At 29.0% G+C, this 23,552-nt stretch overlaps 1 protein-coding gene across 1 annotated transcript; it reads right to left on the reverse strand.

The window, feature by feature from the left end:
- Positions 1 to 14,095: 14,095 nt before the first annotated feature.
- Positions 14,096 to 20,109, reverse strand: LOC122721971. The gene is made up of 8 exons (XM_043951393.1): positions 19,845 to 20,109; positions 19,534 to 19,715; positions 19,168 to 19,443; positions 18,743 to 19,057; positions 18,462 to 18,646; positions 17,732 to 18,356; positions 17,130 to 17,674; positions 14,096 to 14,330 (listed from the first exon to the last, which is right to left on the reverse strand). The coding sequence occupies exons 1-8, from the start codon at positions 20,107 to 20,109 to the stop codon at positions 14,096 to 14,098; spliced, it is 2,628 nt and encodes an 875-aa protein (XP_043807328.1).
- Between the last annotated feature and the right edge of the window lie 3,443 nt (positions 20,110 to 23,552).

The following is a 23,552-nucleotide window of genomic DNA, read 5'->3' on the forward strand; positions in this document are numbered from 1 at the left end:
AAAAGGAAGTGCTGTATTAACTGGGCATGCACTAACTCAACTTCTTTATAGTAAAACCTAACAGTGGACCAGTGGAAAAGGAAGATTCAGAAAAGTCTGACATGGCCATTTCACTATACAACAATGGCCATTCTCATATTCTAATTTTATCAGCTTCTTAATATACCAATATATCTATATTTAATTAATCCTATCAACAGTAATATCATATCAATATAAATATATTTTTTAGAAACATTGCTTAATAGTTTTTCCAATCTCATTTTGAATTCTGAAAATTTATTTAAATTTGATCTATTATTAATTTAAAACATCTCATTTATTTAATTACATAAAATCATAATTTGTGATGATGAAGTCCTTCTAGATGTGGCTAATAGAAAAGAAGTAATACTCTAATGCTAATTATTTTACTATTAACTCAGTGGTGATTAAGATGAATCATTGACTTTACAGGAATGTAATTGCAGCACGTGATCGATGAAGATTGGAATAATTAGCTAATCATAAATACTAAAAATAATTTGAATTTAAAAAAAAAAAGAGAGATTTTATGGAATAATTAGATATATCGACAGGGAAAAAGATTTTGCATTATTTGATTATTTTATCCTATGCTTCCTGTTTTTGATAGTTGAACTTTAATCAGTAGAAAAATCCTTGAAATGGCAATTCAGGAGAATATTGTTTTACTTTCTATTTCTTAAGCAATCTTGGCTTTTGAATTTTGGGCTAAGAGAAACTCAAATTCATATTAGCATCTGATACCTTCTCTGATTGGTCACCTGGTAATTAAATTTTGGAGGTCTAATATTCTGTCCGAGTATTTCTCATACTGTGATTGTCAAGATGTTCATGCATGCAGAGGCAATCTATGTTCAGCTAATATGTAGAATCATTATTCCAATTTAAGACGTGTCATTCTTTTTCTATATAGAGATGAAGGATACCAGCAAAGCAATGAAACTGTTTAAAAGAATGATTTAATTTTATTTTTAAAATAATAATCATAACAATTAGTTTGAGAGAAAATAAAATATTAATAAGTGAGAGCAAAGATGAGATAAGAAAATCTGCTTACAAAGAAAAGATAAGAGAAGTGATGTGGGCATGAAGCAATTAATAATTTATTTGGTGGGTGACCACTTTCCACTTTGTTTTTCTTCTTCTTGTTGTTGTTGGGTTTTGCTTTTGGGTTTTGGAATCTCAAAGTGGAATAATATATTTATGTTCAAGTTGGATCCCATTATCTTTAGTTCTTTGTAATCCAAGCAGTTTCTATCATAACCTAAAAAGTATTGAAACACAGCATTCTCTATCATCTTATTTCTTCTTTTTTCTTTCTTTTTTGTCTTTAATATTATCTTTTTCATGCTGAATTGATATCACTTATCACTAACTCTTTATTATTATTATTATTAGTTTAGTTATCTTTTCAAAAGGAAAATTTTATTTATTTATCAACTTACCAATGTGTCCATATTTAATACATATTATAACATAAAATTACCTATTTTTAAGAATGTTTTATAATTGAAAAAAATATATATATATATATTTAATAAAGTATAAATTTTAGAAAATATTTTAAATATAGTTTCATGGAGTAATGAACTTTGCAAAATGCTATAATTTTGTGGGTTGTCGGCTTGTTCATCCGATCATATTTATTTCTCCTTCTCCTTCTAGTAGGGGTGAGCAATATTCGGTTCAAATCGAAAAAATCGATCGAACTAAATCAATTTAAAAATTTAGTTCCGTTTTTTATATATTTCGGTTCGGTTCAATTTTTAATTTCAGAAATTTCGATTATTTCAGTTTGGTTCGGTTTTAATCAGAAAAAAATCAAAAAAATTGAATTGAACCGATTAGTGATAATAATATATTTTTTCAATAATATAGAGAAATTAAATCATATTAAAATTAAAATATTTTAATTAAATTTTAAAATATTAAAAATAAAGTGTAAAAAATAAAAAAATCATTAAAAATTGAAATCGATCAAACCGAACTGAATCAAATCGAATCAGACCGATTCGATTCGATTCAATTTCTGACCAAAATCGGTTCTGTTCGATTTTCATAAATACTAAAATTTCAATTTTCAATTTATTCAGTTTGATTCGATTTTAAACCAAACCGACCGAATACTCGTCCCTCCTACGTATTAGATTTAGTCAACAAGGAGTTTCTTCGCCTTATCTCATTTATCCTGTTATTTAGGATTTGATTTGATCCCCTCTTCTCTTCTGTTTAACAATAAATAAATAAAAATCAATTTTAGTTCAATTTCTTACCTAATCCATATAGCAAAGCCAAAAAAAAAAAAAAACTTTTGTTATGTATGCAAATCATGTACGTAACCTCGACAAGTCATTATTACCAACACCAAATTTATTAAACAATGTTAATTAAATTATTAGATAGACAATGTGATGTTTCTAATTAGACCTAGAAAAAGTTACATAAACTCTGTTTTTCTCTGCGGTAAACTCTGTTTTTCTCTGCAGTAACAAAAGATTCTTTATCGAAATTTGGTAATATTTTTCCATGTCTTATAATTATTTATTTTAATTAATTCATTAATAGATATTGCTAAATTTGTGTAAATAAATTGCTGATAATTATTATTAACACTATATTTTAAATTTTCAATAATATATAAACTTATCGTCAAATTTTAGATAATGGTAGTGATTTGTTATATATATAGTCAGTGAAGAACTCAAGGGTGGGCAAAGGGCATGGCAGTCTCAACATTTTAAAATTTTTATAGTGATTTTTATGTAATTTTCATTAATTTTAGATAAATAAATAAAAAATTATCATTCGATCCCTAAAATTTTTTAAAAAATTATTAATTTATCCTATTTAAATATTATTCAATTAAAATATTTTTATATTTTATGAAATAAGTTGTTTAATTTTTATAAATTCATTGACCTGTCTTGAATATTTATATTATTTAATTCATATAATGTATCATTTAATTTCTATATATTTAAATATTTATACTATTTATTCTCTTTAAATAAAAGGAAAACAAATTAGTTAACAGTTATTTTGACTAAATAATTTAATTTTATAAAATGTTGATAACTAAATAATTTAATTTTATAAAATATATCAACATTTTAATAAATTACTAAAATTTTTAAAAATTTAAAAATTTAATAATAATTTTTTATAAATAAAGTTGTAACACTAATATCATTTTAAAACGGTTCCTTAGAGGTGAGCATTCGATCGGTTCGGTTTAAAATCGAATCGAATCGAATAAATCGAAAATTGAAATTTTAGTATTTATAAAAATCGAATCGAATTGATTTTGGTCAGAAACCGAATCGAACCAAATCGATCTGATTCAGTTCGGTTCGATTCGGTTTGATTTGATCAGTTTCGATTTTTAATAATTTTTTTACTTTTTTTACACTTGATTTTTAATTTCTCTATATTATTGAAAAAATATATTATTATCACTAATCGGTTCGGTTCGATTTTTTCAGTTTTTTCTGATCAAAACTAAACCGAACCAAAATAACGAAAATTTCTGAAATTAAAAACCGAACCGAACAGAAATGTATAAAAAACTGAACCAAATTTTTAAATCGATTCGATTCGGTCAATTTTTTCGGTTTGAACCGAATAATGTTGATCCCTAATCATCCTAATCTATGTTTTTTTATTTTTTTTTTATTTTTTTCAATTTAAAAAATTTATGTTTAACCTTTGAGATTTTAACTTTACAAGTATTCTGTTTAATTTTTTATTTTTAAAATATTTATAAAGTAAATTATTCACTAATTATTTAATTTATTGATTTAATATATATATATATAAATTTTGTTATAGTTAAAATTAAAATACTTGAAATTATAAAAATTATGATAATTAAATATAAATTAATCATTATTAAGAAAATATTAAATTGATTATATAAATTATTAATTGCTTATCATTTCATAAAAATTTAAAACATAATAATATTAGTGAAAATATATATTTAATAAGAAATAAAATTATTTTTATTTATCTCTAATTACGTGATTAAAATTATATATTAGGCTATTCAAATTTAGAAAATAAATCTTAAATTTATAGAAAAACTAATTTTAAGAGTAATAGTTAAATTGTTTAATGGATTTTATGGGCTATTTAATTTAAAAAAAATTACTATTTTCAAAAATATTAAATTTAAAACTCTTAAATATAAATTAAAATATTAAATCACTAATATTTTTATATAATATAAAAAATTTAGCAATTAAAATTTAAAATATTACATAAAATAAATATTTACTAAGATAAGTTAATTTTTTATATAAAAATAAAAAAATTATTTGTCAGCTATTCCTTTCTATTTATACTATATATATAAAAATAAAAATAATAATGGAATTGCTGAATTTACTCTTATATTATTTAACTATTTATTATTAACTTTAAATTTTAAAATGGATAACTATTTTATTATTTAAATAATTTTTTAATATAGTTTTAGATATTTATCAATTAAAATTAATGCATGTTTAAATTTCTTATTTATGATTTTAATTAATTTTATTTGACAATTATGTAAAATAATTATTAAAAATTAATAATTTTGGTAATCTTTAAATTAATTTTTTTTAGATAAGATTATTAAAATAATAAGTTTAAATATTAAAAATATTAAAATAATTATCATACATAGTATTATTAGATTTATATTTAAATCTTAAATAATTACGAAAAATAATATAAAACAAAAATTTTATTAATATTAAAATATTCGATAATAAAGTGATTTTTCTAATTATTAGTAATTATATAAAAAATTGTAATAAATATTAATTAATTATAAAAAATAATATTTTTGATAATATAAAATTTTTAATAATAGATTCATCTTTTAATTATAACAATTATATTTTATTTAAAAAAAATAATTATTATTATCAAAATTAATTTAAAATTGGTAATTTAAATAGTTCATAATTTTATTTTTTAAATTTAATTTTTAAAGTAAATGATAATTTTATTGTTTATATTAATTTTAGTTAACTAAAGAAAATTTCAAAAAGATATACAAAAGGTAATAAAATTAAATTTTTTAAAACACTTAAATTATTTATAATAATATTTAATTATTTAAATAGTTGATAATTTTATTTTTAAAATAGATGATAGTTTATTCTTTATATTAATTTTAGTTAATTAAGAAAAATTTCAAAAAAATACAAAATATAATAAGATTAAATTTTTTAAATAAAAATATAAACTAGATGTTAATATATATATATATATATATATATATATATATTAGTATAAATTATTTAATATTATGCTATGATATGATTATTATAAAATTATATCATATAATAAAATTAATGTAAAACTAAATTTTTGAATATTTGCAACAAAGTATAATTAATCGGTTTATTTATTAATAATTAATTAAATAATTAATTAATTAAAATTTTTTTTCAATTAATTAAATTTGTAGTTTAGACTTTTTATAATAGCTGATATAGGATATAATAATTAAAGCTGAATTTAATTAGAGTTATTGTATGAATAAACATGTAAATTCAATATAACATTTTTATATTATTTTTAATTAAGATTATATTTTTTCTTTTTTCTTTTTATATAAATAAGTGTATAAACTAATAATAAAAAAAAATTCATGCAGCACTAAAAACATACTTATACAAACACTATATCAATAGATTTACTTCTCATTTCAAAGATGAATAAGTTTTTTAAATTGCAAAACAATTTAGAATTGTATTTATTATTTTAAATAAATCAAAATAACTAAACATGGAACAATCCACTATGGCTTCTTGTGCTTTGGGATATTTTAAAATTAATTTATTGAATATTTATATTAATTATTTAAGTAATATGTATATATATATATATAATATTATAAAAGTGAGATAAATATTTAATGTTATTATTATAAAAGTGAGATAAATATCTAATGTTATTAATTTTAAATTTAAAAGATTTAATTATTTGTTATTATAATAATAAATTATTGAATTTAAATAAATTTTAACATTTACAAAATTTAATTATAAATTCATAATCTATATCTGTAATAATAGGATTTTCTAATATATTTTTATATTATTTAAGAGATAGATTACTAATATATTGAGATTTAATAGGGTAGGCTCAAGTTTTATTTTGGTAAGTTTAGTCTGATTGACATATAACTATCGTTCTACTTTTATAATATTTTTAATATTTTCAAGTTGAGTCAACTAATATTTCCAAGTTACACCAATGATCGAAGGTTTTAGATGAGAATTCGACAAATGTCACAACGAATAGTTGATAAGTTAGTTAAGATTTTTGGTGCAATTGATGAAAGCAAATCTTCACTCTCACTCAACGCAATACACGCCAAAGGCATGAAAAGAAATTCTGAAAATTTAGATTCAAAGCTAACTCTTATAAGTGTTTCTTATCCTTATATAGTAAGGAGAGAAAATAAAACCATAAAACACTCTTTTTAGGTCTGTCCAAAATATACACAAGACTCAAACCCAATCACACGCTAAAATAACACATCAGATATATAAGTATTAAAACATAAGGCCAAAACATGGCCCAACGCTCTAAAACTTAAAAGATAAAATATGACTAGAATACAAGCCCAAACAAAACTAAAATAAAATATAAGTATTTAATTAATAAAACATAGCAAGCCCATTATAACAAAACTGAATCTTCATAAAAGCCTTTCTTGATCTTCTCTTTAGGCTTTCCTTTCTATAGTTTTAGCCCATATATTTGATTAGGCTCTCTAAGCCTATGATTGCAAGTGTTGCACCAAATCTGTCCCATATAAGTTGAAGCATGCCCCAAATATATATGGATCATATGAATATGATTTTGAACTCCTTTTAGATCCATTTGAATGACATAAGTTTGCTCCACTCCATTGTTAGAAATTTGCCCTATTGGATTCGTATCAACCATTTATAGGATTAGGGCTTGATGCGGAACTCAGGACCAACTTGTGATCAAAAATCCCGTCACACAACTTGATAAAAAATGAAGCAAAGATATCTTCCAGAATGTTGCTTTACTATACCCTTTGATACGAGCAAGGAAATGACACGATGTTTCAAAGATTTAAAATGTGAAACTCTAAATCATGACAAATCAAGCTACTATTGCTTAATTCAAGACTTACGAGATGAGAACTACATTTGGGAAACATGAGAGAATACGAAAATAAGCAACACACTCTTCAATACATGTAGACGTGCAATATAATTTCAGATTGTGTAATGCATGTATAGTCAAATTGCATTTAAACCAATTTTGTTATTTTATTATTTTGTGAGATTTGTTTTAAATTAATTTGGCCTATATTAGAAGCCAAATTTGTGCAACACATTTAGGAATGAGATTTCTCCAAGACAATTTAGAAAAATGATCTTTAATGTAATATAGGTTTGACTATTTAACTAGATACACTTCCTATATTGTAATTACACATTCCTACAATAGAATTAGGGCTTGGAGGCTATAAAAACACCCTTAAGGTGGGAGTCACTGTAACGACCCGAAAATCGGACCGCTACCGGCGCTAGGATCCAGATCGGCATAAGGCCGCCGGGAACCGTAGCAAGCCTGACATATAACCTGTAAACCTGTTCAATCCCATACATGATCATACATAACATAAACCTGTAGTCTCTCTCATATATCAACCAAGCATAACCTGTGCATAAACATAAACGTGAACATAAACCTCCACTGGAGTCCTCATCAAATGCTCCAATGGGGTATCTCATCATACATAAGCTTGGTTGAAACAGAAACATTATAAACATATCTATAGATCATGTATCAAAAGGGATAACAATACTCATAGGGTCAAGCACATCTATAACCTCAATATACCTCATTACATAACATACTGTAATCTCTTACATTACATCATAGTACAATTGTCATGTCCACCATCTAACTATTACATAAACATACTTCAAAACTCTGGCTAACCTCCTGGTCTACCCTGTACCTGCATATCTGGGGTTAGGGGAGAGGGGTGAGCTACAAAGCCCAGTGAGCAGAATAGTGAAATCATATATTAAAATTTCATGCTTTCATGAAATGCAACACATCACAACAAATCACATCTCGGATGGTATTGTCACCTATAGTCCTCTCCATTCCAAAGTGCCGGGACGTAGAATGGGTACAACCGGTCTTTCTCTTAACATAACATATCATACATACCAATGTGCCAGGGACGTAGAATGGGTACAACCTGGACTTTCTCTTACATCGTGCCAGGGACGTAGAATGGGTACAACCTGGACTTCCATACCATATCATGCCGTAACATCATCATACCATATGAGGACTAAAGGATCATCCAATAACCAATCCACATCAACATCATAAATGCAATGCAACATATTCGTGAATACTAATGGAAACAACCTATTATATCTCATGGCATTCATGATGCATGGATCATGCTCAAAATTCATATTTCATTTATTTTAAAACTTAAGGTTTATTCCACTCACCTCTGGCTAGCTCTGACAAACTCTGTAGCAGCTGGCTCACTGCTGGGGTCCTCGGTTCCTCGGGTCCGAACCTACACAGGTGGACTCCAATGAGGGACCAAACATACATAAACATAACTCTAATATACTCCCCAAAAACCCCCTAAAACATCATAATACAATTACATAAAAACATGCAAGAAATGGCTGGACAGGGCACTTTCGGCGGCAGGTTCGGCGGTCGAAAGTCCCTCCAGAGCCGAAAGTCAGGCACTTTCGGCGGCACCTTCGGCGGCCGAAAGTCCCAGACAGAGACGAAAGTCTCTTTTCGGGGGCAAGCTTCGGCAGCCGAATGCTGCCTCCACTAGGGGATTCGGCGGCCGAAAGTTCCTTCGGCTGCCGAACCTGGTTTCTCCCAAATGGGCAGAAACTTGGCTCAAATGAACCTCTTGCCTCCCAAAGCCTCAAATCATGCATAAACCTGTTCTAAAACATGCATACACATCATACATCACACCTAGGAGTCTCAAACTATCAAATACCCCAACTACAACACTTCAAACATGCCACATTGTTCAAAAACATAACATTTGCTTAAAAACTCATACAACCCTATACATGCCATTCTACCCCATAAAACAACTTAAAACTTACTTAAAACATACAATGAGCTTAAGATTGGCTCTTACCTCTTGGTGATAGAGAGAGAGACGACCTAAACTCGGAGATCCAAGCAAATGAGCTCCTGAGTTCCCAAAGCTCCAAAACTTGTCTTAAATGCTCAAAACTTGCAATGAGAGGTGAAAACTCAAGAAAAATGGAGGAGATTTGGAGAAAGAACACAAGATCTGGGGAGAGGGAGGTCGGAAGCTAGCTGTGGCCGAAAATGGGAGAAAGCTCGCCCATTTCGGCTAAGTGACCCTTTTATAGGTGGCTGGCCAGGCCACGTTCGGGGGCCGAAAGTGCCTCCGCATGCATGCCATGTTCGGCGGCCGAACTTGGGTTTCGGCGGCCGAACCTGGACTTCCCTCACTCATGCTTTCGGGGGCCTAACGTGCCTCCAAAACGCATGCATGTTCGGCGGCCGAACTTGACTTTCGGCGGCCGAACCTGGGTTTTCCTCCAAAGACTTTTCATGCAAAAACTCATTTAATTTTCATACTTAAAACCATGAAATACCTTAAAACATTTTATGAAAACATGTTTCTACCCTACTAGAGGCTTCCGACATCCGAGATTCCACCGGACGGTAGGAATTCCGATACCGGAGTCTAGCCGGGTATTACAGTCACAATTAGCCAATTAATAAATAAAAGATGATGTTATGAACAATATTTGGTTTTTCTCCATTATTTAGCAACTTATCAAGGTTTAACCTTGTGGCATTTTAATATGGATCTCCTCCATACTTAGTTAATTTATCAAGAATTTCTTATGGCATTCTCGAAATTGAAATCGCTTGATTATCTATATTTCTATACTTCCCAAATATAGTGCTCATTGCCTAAGTCTTGAATTAAGCGATGGTAGCTTGATTTTTCATGATTTGGACTTTTTCATTTTAAACCTTTGAAGTATCATGTCATTTCCTTACTCGTATCATTCTCTCCTTCTTCGAAAAGATTCGTCCTCGAATCTTCAACTATAATGATAAGAAAAGAATCGATATACATGGGATCCTCTTTGAATTCAGAATGACATTTTGCAAATGAGGCACTAAACTTTGACATCTCTCCTTTTTTTTTCTTTTTTTTTTAAATCAAACAATTGAAATGATTTTTTTCTTTACTCTTCTTTTTTTATCTCTCACTTTTTTAAAAAAAAAACTCACACAACTAAAATAAAAAAATTTTTTCTTTATTTTTTCCTTTTCTTTTTTGTAAGAGAAACTATAAGATAAACTGAAATAAAATTAATAAGATAGACTAAAAAAATATAAAAAAAACTTACGAAATAAATAAATATTGATAAATAGAAATTTATCTATCATCATGCTCTGATCCCAATTGATGCGGAACCCAGGACTAACATGTGATCAAAAACCCCGTCGCACAACTTGATAAAAAAACAAAGCAAAGATATCTTCCGAAAGGTTGCTCTACCAAACCCCTAACTAACCATTGTCATTAGAAATATAGATAATCAAGTGAAGATTGTTATACTACACCCCTAACCAACTAATGTGATTAGAAATCTAGATAATTAAGTGATTCCAGTTTTGAGAATACCACAAGAAATCCTTGATAAGTTAACTAAGTATAGATGATATCCATATTAGAACGCCATAAGGTTAAACCTTGATAAGTTGCTAAATAATGGAGAAGAACCAAATATTATTCATAAAATTATATTTCTTCATTGGCTAATTGTGGTTACCACCTTAAGGGTGTTTTTATAGTTTCCAAACCCTAATTCTATTGTATGTAGGTGTAATTACAATATAGAAGTGTATCTAGTCAAACAGTCAAATCTAAATTATATTAAAGATCATTTTCCTAAATTATCTTGGAGAAATCTACTCTTTAAATGGACTGCACAAATTTGGTTTCTAATATAGGCCAAATTAATTTAAAACAAATCACACAAAATACTAAAATAATAAAATTGGTTTAAATGCAATTTGACCATACATGCATTACGCTATTTGAAATTGTATTGTGCGTCTTCATGTATTGAAGAGTGTGTTGCTTATTTCCTTATTCTCTCATACTTTTCAAATATAGTACTCATCTCGTAAGTCTTAAATTAAGCGATGGTAGCTTGATTTGTCATGATTTGGATTTTTCCATTTTAAATCTTTGAAGCATCATGCCATTTCCTTGCTCATATAGATATCTTTCAAAATGTTGCTCTACTACACCCCTAACTAGCGAATATGATTAAAAACACAGATAATGGAGTGAAGGTTACTCTATCACACTCCTAACTAACCAATGTGATTAGAAACATAGATAATGGAGCGAAGGTTGTTCTACTACACCCCGTAACTAACCAATGTGATTAGAAACATAGATAATCAAGCGATTCTGACTTTTCCATTTTAAATCTTTGAAGCATCATGCCATTTCCTTGCTCATATAGATATCTTTGAAAAGGTTGCTCTATTACACCCCTAACTAGCGAATGTGATTAAAAACATAGATAATGGAGTGAAGGTTACTCTACCACACCCCTAACCAACCAATGTGATTAGAAACATAGATAATGGAGTGAAGGTTATTCTACTACACCCCGTAACTAACCAATGTGATTAGAAACATAGATAATCAAGCGATTCTGACTTTTCCATTTTAAATCTTTGAAGCATCATGCCATTTCCTTGCTCATATAGATATCTTTGAAAAGGTTGCTCTACTATACCCCTAACTAGCGAATGTGATTAAAAACATAGATAATGGAGCGAAGGTTACTCTACCACACCCCTAACCAATCAATGTTATTAGAAACATAGATAATGGAGCGAAGGTTGCTCTACTACACCCCTAACTAACCAATGTGATTATAAACATAGATAATCAAGCGATTCTAGTTTTGAGAACACCACAAGAAATTCTTAATAAGTTAACTACGTATGGAGCAGATCCATATTAGAATACCATAAGGTTAAACTTTGATAAGTTGTTAAATAATAGAGAAAAATCAAATATTATTTATAGCATCATCTTTCTTCATTGGTTAATTGTGGCTGCCACCTTAAAGGTGTTTTTATAGCCTTCGAACCCTAATTTTATTGTAGGAAGGTGTAATTACAATATAGGAAGTGTATCTAGTCAAATAGTCAAATTTAGATTACATTAAAGATCATTTTTATAAATTTTCTCAGAGAAATATCCTTCCTAAATGGGTTTCACGAATTTTTCTTCTAATATAGGCCAAATTAATTTTAAAAAAATTCCACAAAACACTAAAATACCAAAGTAACAAAATTGGCCTAAATGCAATCTGACCATACATGCATTACGCGATCTGAAATTGTATTGCGCGTCTTCATGTATTGAAGAGTGTGTTGCTTATTTCCTTATTTTCCCATACTTCCCAAATATAGTGCTCATCTTGTAAGTCTTGAATTAAGCGATGGTAGCTTGATTTGTCATGATTTGGACTTTTTCATTTTAAATTTTTGAAGTATCATGTCATTTCTTTGCTCGTATCACAATCTTCTTAAACTTGATTGAACCACATACAAGACCCAAACTCAATCACACATTAAAATAATACATCAAACTCATAAATATTAAAACATAATCCCAAAATATAGTCTAACACTCTAAAACTTAAAAGATAAAATATAGTCAGAATACAAGTCCAAACAAAGCCAAAATAAAGCAAATGTTTAAATAATAAAATATAGCAAGCCCATTATGACAAAGCTGAATCTTCATAAAAATATTTTTTTATCTTCACTTTATTCTTCTCTTTGTGTAGCTTTGTCCTATAGATTTGATTGCAAGTGTTGCACCAAATTCGCCCCATATAAATTGAAGTATGTCCCAAGTGTATTTGGATCATATGAATATGATTTTAAACTCCCTTTAGACCTATTTGAATGATATAAGGTTGCTCCACACTGTTGTTGAAAATTTACCCTATTGAATCCGTATCATTTTCTCCTTCTTTAGAAAAGATTCGTCCTCGAATTTTGATCATCTTCATGTCAAGAATGAAAGCTTTAGGAATCAATGCATCTTCAAAGACCTCCTTTTGAATATATGGAAATAGCATGAAACTTTCGTCATGGATGTTTTCATCAACAAGCTGCACATCAAGAACAAATGAACTAGGCATAACAATGTTAGTATAGAAAAATCCTGTAGATGTGATCCATTCTCCTCAACAACTTCCAAAACAGTCCCATTCGCCTCCTCCAACTCATCAATCATGTCCTCCCTATGTCCAACATCATTCACAATCCCTTCTATAAGCTCATTGTGACATGGAGCAACCAGTTTTAGACTTTATGGCAGACTTAGACCAGACCTAACTTTTGCTGCCGACGTCCAATAGAGACCCACGATAGCTTTTTGGAAAGAAAATTTTGAGATGCACGACTTTCAAAAGTGTGACAAGGGTCACAAACCTGTCACAAAGTTTGATATGGAAATTCTATCATTTAGGGGGGTCAATTTTACATTTTAATTATTTTTTTCGATATTTTGGATATTTTCATAATTTTGCATATTAGGGTTTTGTTTCTATTATAAATAGCCTCTCTTGACTATTAGAAACTCACTTTTTCAATTTTTGAGAAATTTTAATAAGACTTTTCATCTTGTAGCCTATCTTTTCTCTTATTTTGTCTTAATCAAACGATATTTGTTAAAACTCCTAACGGAATCTAAATACTCCTTTATCATATTGATGGAATTTTCAACAACAACTACATTAACGTCATGCATTACTATTTCCTCTTCAATTTCAGTCTCTATGAAGGTAGATATTGGAACTTTAGCCTCTTCTTTCTTCTTTTCTTTCTCCATCTTCCTTCCTTGCACTAGTTTTGCCAACTTATTATTCAAATCCCTATAATATTGTGAAAGGATGAATCTCTGGCGCATCAACTCATCATCTCGGACTTAAGACCTATTGGAATTAAGAGTTCTTTGAGGCATTCTTGTAGAAGTGGAAGCCTGTGAGTCTTTCAAACTCTCTATAGCTTCGGCCAACCTCTCAAGATTCCTATAGAGTTTTCTAAACTCATCACCAACTGACTTTTTGAAGAGTTTATAATCACTAGCCATGTTCGATTCACTTTCCATGTCCGATTCACTTTCATCATCACTATTCACCACCTTTTTGTCTTTACTCATTCTGCCTTAAATCAACAAAGAATAAAGAGAACTAGCAAATATGGTATTAGAAACAAAGCACTCAAGTGTTTGCATTCTTATCGCTCTTTTGCTGATTCTTCAATTGCACTTTAAAATTTAAGGTCAATCAACCAACCACAAGATGCGTTTAAAGAAATAAAAAAGAAAAAGAAATAAAGAAGAAAATGTAAAGAAAGAAGGAAGTATGTAAAAACTAGAAAGAAGACACTAATAATTTAGAAAATAATACAAGGACAAGATTTTGTGCTAATTGAAAATTATCACCTAGAGTATAAATACAAGCAAACAATACTCTAGAAATGTCAAGAAAGCAAAAGCAAGTATAAACCAAAAACAGAAACTTAGAATTCAAATGGAAAGAAATCTGAACAAAAGTTTAAGTTTAATTCACTTCAAAGCAAATTAAATATGGATCTATTTAAATCTATCCTAAAAGACAAGTATCAAAACCTTACAAATAGAATCAGAAAAAGAAAATTAAATTTCACTCAATTTCAGCGTTATGGAAGAATTTTCTGATCTTAAAATAAGGATTTGCTTTCATCAATTGTATCAAAAATCTCGGCTAACTTATCAACTATCCTTTGTGGCATTTATTGAATTCTCATTTAAATCTTTCGATCAATAGTGTTTCAGCTTCTCTAAGTGTGAGGTGTCATAGGAGGTGAATTTATTAAATTTTTGAATTTCATATGCGTGTGGGTTTGAGACTTATATTATAGGGTTTCACGTCAGAACCTAATGAAAAATTTTTCTTATTTATATTTAAAAGAAAATTACTTAAATAAATCCATATTTAATTTATAAATTTTTAGGGGACAATAGTCTCTTGGTGATTGCTAGGTTCATTAATGTCTAATTTATACATTTATTATTTTATTTAGTAATATAATTTAATATTTATAATATTTAATATTTTTAAAATGATATTGTAAATATTGATATTAAAAATAAATTTAGATTAAACTTTAGGAGTAAAAATTTATAGTAAAATTTGAATAATTACATTGCTATTAAATTAAATTTCTCGACCACCTTGATACTATAATAATTACAGATAAATAAAAGAATTTTGGCCATCATTTGTTTTAATTTTAAATTTGAATAATTACATTGCTATTGCTATTTGAATAATTACATTGCTATTAATTACCTTGACAAAAAATAAAGATTTATATTCAATTCGCTGCGAACCATCATTTGTTTTAATTTTAAACTATTAGCTACATTTTATTTGGTCTTTTTAAATTTTATCTATATTTATTTAATAATTTTTATAGTTATTTTTTTATAATAGTGATTTGATTAGTGTATTCAATAAATTTTCATATTTTTGTATCTAATATTGAAAAGTAATAAACTTGATTTTAATTAATTTGATATAAAACTTTTTAAACTCAGAAAATACAATTTTATGGCATAGCAAATGATAAATTTTGCATTTAATATAATTTTTTACTGATAAAATTTTGGCCAATTAATTTAAAAAGCCTAACATTTGTACATAATTATCTTTTAATTTAATTTTTTAAATTTTGATTTAATTGGCTCAATTTTTATATTTTATCTGCAAATTTTTAAATTTGATAATTTTAATAGTTTAGGTGGCATGCCACGTATCTTATCATTATTATTTTTTTATAAACTAATAATCAAATGACTGAAAAAGTCACAACATTTATATTATTCTGCATTCTAATCTAAATGTTTAAATTTTAAATAAATTGGTTCAATGTTTGTATTTATATATAATTTTAATCAATTTTTAAAAATTAAAATATAAGAGTTAACATAAAATATCAAAGGTAATATTTTATTATTTTTTGAATATAAACTAATTTTATATATAAAAATAATATTAAATAATACTTATTTTAATTAAATAATATATTTAATTTTAAAGATAATAATAATCTACCGGTTAAATATGCAATCGACAATTTCAACCATAAATAGATTTTATTTTGCATCAATAAGTATGAATATTTTATAATATATATATTATTTTTAATTATTATTACAAAATATTTCAATCATAAATAGATTTTATTTTGTATTAGTAATTATGAATATTTTATAATAGATATATTATTTTTAATTATTATTACAAAATATTTATAATTATTACTGTGTTGAAGATGTGAACTACAGATTTGAAAATTAGATTATTTATTTTTAATTTTAATTTTAAAAATTGATAAAAAAATTACACCCAAATACGCTAATTTACCAAAATTTAAACATTTAAATTAAAATATAAAATAATATAAATATTGCACCTTTTTCAATCAATTGATCAATTAAATAATAATAATAATAATAATAATAATAATAATAATAATAATAATAATAATAATAATAATAATAATAATAATAATAATAATAATACATGTGATATGCCACCTAAACTATTAAATTTTTATATAGACTATCAAATTTAAAAATTTACAAATTGACTAAAATTATATCAAGCTCGACTAATTAAATCAAAATTAAAAAATTAAATTAAAATGTAAACGCGTAAATATTGAGTCTTTTTTAATTAATTAGTCTAAAATTTTTTATTAGTGATTGGTACATTATTTTATTTTTTTAAGCTGTTAATATGCTTTGTTGTAAATTTTATTTAACAATACTATAATAATTACAGATAAATAATAAAAATAAAAAATAATTACTATAGTGTTCGTATAGTTTTTTTTTTAATCAAAATGAGAGTTCAGCTCATGTTATTAATATCAAAGGATAATGCGTCGTACAAGAATAAAGGAGGGCATACCCCCAATCAAAATCAGACATAGAACCAACCGCCCTTGCAACTGTATGAGCAACTTGGTTTGCTGATCTCCTAACAAAAGCAAATGAAACATACTGTAGCTCATGAAAAAGAGCCTTACAATCATTAATCATCAACTCAAAATATGAAGAATCAAAGTGTGGAGAATTCAAAGCGTTAACAACCAGCTCACAATCCGTCTCCACACAAACTAGAAAATAATTTTTAGACTTCAACCAGCTCAATGCCTCCCTAAAACATAACACTTCACCCAATAGAGGATCCATTAAACCAGGCACAACCATAAATTGACCTTCACAACAGTACCCCAATGAATTTCGGACCACCATTCCCAACCCATATAAACCATTAACCTGTACTGAAATGTCTATATTGTATTTATATTGTCCAAGGGGAGGAGGTTGCCAAACTGTTGCAGCTAGTGGTTTAGTACTAGAATCTGTAACTCTAAAATGTAAACGAGCCATCTGCCATTCTTCTAACACTGCTCTAACCCTATTAACCACGTAAATAAGCTGCTGAAAAATCTGATTCCATATAACATCATTACGGTATGTTCATAAGCTTCATATCAATATAAAAACCTCTTCACGTTGAGACACAGGCAAAGAAGTAAGAACATAAGACAGCATAGTGTTGAGAGAAGAAAAAGATACCCACCCTAAATTTGACAGCAACCAACAAGATCTTGCAAAAGAGCAACAATAGAGAACATAAAAGTATGTTTCCAGACCAACACCACAAACGGGGCAACACTCATCAATATCCATATGACGAACTCGAAGATTATGTTTACAAGGCAAAACATTTCGTAAAATACGCCAAATGAGAAGCATTACCTTAGCTGGAACACCAACTTTCCATATGAGATGCCATGGAAAACTATGGTAAGATACATCAACAATATTATCCTCTAATGCCACCCGATAGTCTTCCATCACAACATACTCACCCTTTCGATTTAAAGCCCAGCACCAATCATCATCGCATTCCCTAAGAGATAAAAGAATATGCAAAATGTTGTTAGAATCATGCTGCTGAAAATGAGTCCGAATTAACTTAGCATTCCACGTCCTATTCAAAATCAAATCGAAAACCCTAACAAAAGGTATGTTCTCAGCAACCTCAGTCTGAATATAAGGATCACCTGCTTCTAAAATCCAAGGATCAGTCCAAATGGGAGTGGAACACCCATCCCCAATCCGTTGCCTGTAGCCATAAGTTAAAATAGAGCGAGAAGCACAAATACTTCTCCAAATCTAACTCGGACCATTACCCACAGGAGCTTGGAAAAAATCAGAATGGGGAAAATACTTCACCTTTAACACTTTAGAAGCCAAAGTATTAGGATACTTCAAAAGCCTCCAACCCTGCTTAGCCACTAAAGCAAAATTAAACTGTCGTAATTCCCGGTATCCTAAACCACCAGCTACCTTTAGAACTGCAAGCTGTTTCCATTGAAACCACCTTACACCACCACCAGTGTCTTTCCCATTTTCCTAAAAGAAACTATTCATTACAGTCTCAATACCTTTACAAGTATCCACAGGTAACAAAAATAATGGCATAATATAATTGGGAACTGACTGCACAACAGTACGCAAAAGAATATCTCTCCCAGCCTTGGAAAGAAATTTTGTCTTCCATCCTTGGATACGCTTTGCCACTTTGTCAACCACATAATTAAAAATTAATTTCTTATCTCTACTAACGACCGAAGGCATGCCAAGATAATTATCGTGATTTTCCACCTCCTGCACTCTCAAACATTGACAAATACTTGCACGAAGCCCATAATCCGTATTAGAAGTAAACATCACTGCCAACTTATCATAATTTATCCTCTGCCCAGATGCTTGTTCATAAAGAGTCAAGCAATACTTCAACTGATGCGCTTCCTCACTGAAGCTCTAATAAAGAAGAGGGAGTCATCTGCAAAAAATAAATGAGAAACTGGAATGGCTCTCTTTGTAACAGTAGCACCATGCAACTGACCCTAAGCCTGGAATTTAGACAAAACCGCTGATAATCCTTCAACACAAATAATAAAAAGGTAAGGAGAGAGAGGATCATCTTGACGCAAACCTCTTTCCGGAATTAACAGGCCATAGTCCTCACTGCCTCTCACAAAAAAATAAGAAACGGAAGTAACAATTTTCATGATGCGAGAGACCCAGGACTCATCAAAACCCAACTTTAACATAATAAGCTTTAAATAATTCCATTCTATACGATCATAAGCCTTGCTCATATCAGTCTTTAATGCCAACACCCCCCGCTTGCCTTGCTTCTTTTGCTTTAAAGAATGGAAAAGCTCATATGCCACAATAATATTATCAGTGATGCGACGATGTGGAATAAAAGCACTCTAGGCTTCAGAGATGACTTGTGAAAGAGCAAGCTTCAATCTATTAGCCATAGCCTTACACACAATACGATCAACCACATTACTAAGAGAAATCGGTCTCAAGTTCCACCCCTCATACACAATCTGTCGACACTCAGATTCCAGGGACCATGAGTTTTCAAAACGAAACCGTTTACGTACAAATTTATGAAGCTGCACCCCTAGCGACAAGAACAACCCCTAGCGACAAGAACAACGACAAGTGATCTGAGGCCGGATTATCCTACACAAAGAGCCTGCCCATATTAAAAATAGATTGCCAATGAGAAGTTGACACTGCCCGATCCAACCTCTCTTGAACAAACTCCAACTCTCTTCTATTTTCCTAAGTAAAGCGGCTACCAAGGAAACTAAGATTATGTAAACCGCAATCATCAAGAGCTTGACAAAACCCCTCAAGTAACCAACGTGGATGATCCCTTCTGCCTCATTTTTCAGAATGATACAAAATATCATTGAAGTCTCCAAGCACGCACCAAGGAAAGACAGATTTGAATCTAAGAGAGCGCAATAAATCCCATCCCTGACTTCGTTGAGCTCTATTTGGGAAGCCATAGAAGCCAGTTAATCTCCAAGATGCCATACCCTCAATACACACTTCGACATCTATGTGATGTTGTAAATAGCTAATTAGTTTGGCCATCCCAACATCTTTCTAGAAAAATGCCATACCACCTCCTATTCCAACCGGATCAACAACAAAAGATCCCTTAAAGCCCAACTGCTTTCTAACCTTTAAAACACTACTTTGTTTTATTTTTGTTTCAATAAGAAAAATAAAACTAGGTTTCTTATCGGACACGATGTCCTTTAGGGCCCGAACTGCTTTTGGGTTCCCAAGCCTGCGGCAATTCCAGCTTATACTGCTCATTGGGCCAGGCGGGCCTGGAAACTAGAGCCTGCTCCATCTACGTTTTTTGGATCCACTTCCAAAGTCTCCGGAATAACCTCCTCATCCATTATATCCACATCCAACTCATTCATTCTCCTACGTTTTTGTTCTGTAACTATTAATTGATCTGGATCAAGATTTTCAAAATTGAAAAATAACTCCTTCCCATTCACGCTACTACTGGCCAAAGGATTAGACTCAACATTTTTTGAATTTTGAAAATGGCTCGCATCAACAGACTTGCCTTTCGGATCCTTATCCAGATCCTACATTCCCCTATCCTTCTCTGCTGTCAGACCCGCCCCTGGGATAGCCTGTAAACCACCAACGTCCTCCATTAGGAAATCATTTTCAGACCTAAGCCATTTAGCACCTATCGCTGGCGGCTACCGAACTGCGGCTCATATCCAAGGACCATAAGCAAATTTATCTCATGGAAAATTAGGCACATCAAATAACTTAGAACATGACCGATCCGAATGCCCAAGGATTCCACATAAATAACAAAAAATGTTGAGCTTTTCATATTTAAAATGGACCCATTGTCATGCACCCTTAGGTTTCCTCACTTGCAGCTTACGCTTCAATGGTAATCGCACATCCACATTAACCCTAATACGCATGTAATCATGCCAGACTTGTTTAAAGTTTTTGGGATTAGCTGCAATGAAAGAACCAATAAAATTTCCAATATCCTGAGCGTACTTCTCATACCAAAAACCCAGTGGAACATCATAGACTTGTACTCACATGGCTAACTTCATTAACTCCACCTGCTTTGGGTTCTCCTCTAGCTTTAACTTATGTAACAAAATGGGTATTTGCTGGTAATTCCATGGATTATATCTCAAAACATTGTCAATATCCCAAGGATGAAAGAACTGGAACAAGAAAACATTATTCTCCATTTCTTTAACATGCACCCCTTTGGTAGGCTTCCAAGCAAGAGCAAGAACATGTTGAAATGAATTGAAATTTATAGGTCTTTCTGTCAAAACACGCCCCACCAAACAATACCGCTAGAAATGAACAGAGATAGATTTTTCGCCTTAGCAGACTCCTCAGCATAATCCAACTTATCCTCCTCCTCCCTAATGTGCAAACGACCGTAAATTTCTTCAATCAAACAATCCTCCATACCTCCACACTTTAAAGAATCAGAATAAAATAGAAGAGAAAAAGAAGACGAGTGAAAGAAATAAAAGACTATAGAAAAATCGAAAAACAAGATCAACCACGCTCGGGAGAAAGAGAAAAAACTTGCTATGCAAAGCAAGAGAAAAAATTAAGGGAACCCCTAGTGTTAGTATAGTTTATTATAATTAATTAAAATATTTTTATAATTTTAGAATTATATTAGAATATTCTTATATTTTTATTCCATTAATTATTAAAAATGACATTCGTTAGTTTCTATCCATTTTAACCTTAATCTATTATTACTCAAATTTGAAAAAAGTTTTGAAATTATATCCTTATAATTTATTTTAACTAATAACACTAAGATCTCCTTATATTTTTATTTTCTTAACTCAAAAGAATAATCATTAATTGATCCTTACATTTTATTTTCTTAACTCAAAAGAATAATCATTAATTAGTTTTTATCCATTTATATCATTAATCTACTGAGCATAGCTGAAAAAACTTTTTTGTATATTTAAATTAATCTCATATTAAATAAGACTCAACACTCACCATATTATACTCATGTCTCATCGGTTGGCTTGCAATTTTTCACGCTATTAATATTTCGCTGTTGATTGTAAATTTTTATTTTTTAGAAGAAATATAAAGAGATATAAAAAAAATATGAAAATGGAGAATATGAAGGCAAATGGAAGTGATAGTGAGTTTTATTTAATGAGGAGATTTAAATATAAAAAATTATTTTGAACTTGACTAATAAATTAACTGTAAAAATCGATAAAAACTAATTACTATCATTTTTAGTTAATATAATAAAAATATAAAAGTGTTTTTAATGTAATCTTAAAATTACATGGATAGTTTAATTAGTTAGAATAAACTAAATATAAAAATAAATAAAAATTAACGGATATTATTTGTAATTTACGGAATACAAATCAATAGGTATTTTAATATAATTTTAAAATCATATGAGTATTTTAATTAGTTAGAACAAATTATAAGAGTGTAATAATAATTATGTCTTAAAATAATCTATAAAATTTTAACGTAGTTCATTTCTTTCAATATAAGGATGCATCAATAATATCTATTTATCACTGTACTCCAATAAATTATTAACTCACTGCTACCCTCTCATAATAAATTTTCTATAGAAATAACACTATATATGGGCAAAATTCTTCTTCACCTTTTATTAAAATAGGCAAGAGTATTTTTCCACAATGAACAAAAAACTACTCTCTATAATGGGCAAAGCTAAATAGTCTCACTATCGTAGGAATCATCAGTATTCGGTTTAAATCGAAAAAATCGACCAAACCGAATTAATTTTAAAATTTAGTTCGGTTTTTTATTCAATTCGGTTCGGTTCAGTTTTTAATTTTAAAAATTTTGATTATTTTGATTCGGTTCGGTTTTAATCAGAAAAAAATTAGAAAAACCAAATCGAACTGATTAGCGATAATAATATGTTATTTTCAATAATATAAAAAAATTAAATTATATTAAGATTAAAATATTTTAATTAAATTTTAAAATATTAAAAATAAAGTGTAAAAAATAAAAAATTTATTTAAAATCGAAACCGATCGAACTGAATTGAACCGAATCAGACCGGTTCAGTTTGATTCGATTTCTGACCAAAATCGATTCGGTTCGGTTTATATAAATACTAAAATTTTTATTTTCAGTTAATTCAGTTCGGTTCGATTTTAAACCGAACCGACCGAATACTCACTCCTACTCTATCGTATTGCTTTATAATGGTAAACACCTCGACCCCGATCTGATTATAAATCTCTTCCAATTTTAGAGTAACACGAGATCCATTTTATATGAACCTCGAATTATTGAAGAATATGTAATTTAATAAAAACTAATTAGTAAGATTATGAAATCCAATGAATAAGTTACATAATTTTATATTTAGTATAAATTTTAATAAAAATAATAA

This window comes from Manihot esculenta, chromosome 15 (assembly GCF_001659605.2).
Source record: "Manihot esculenta cultivar AM560-2 chromosome 15, M.esculenta_v8, whole genome shotgun sequence".
In the NCBI taxonomy this organism is placed as follows: domain Eukaryota; kingdom Viridiplantae; phylum Streptophyta; class Magnoliopsida; order Malpighiales; family Euphorbiaceae; genus Manihot; species Manihot esculenta.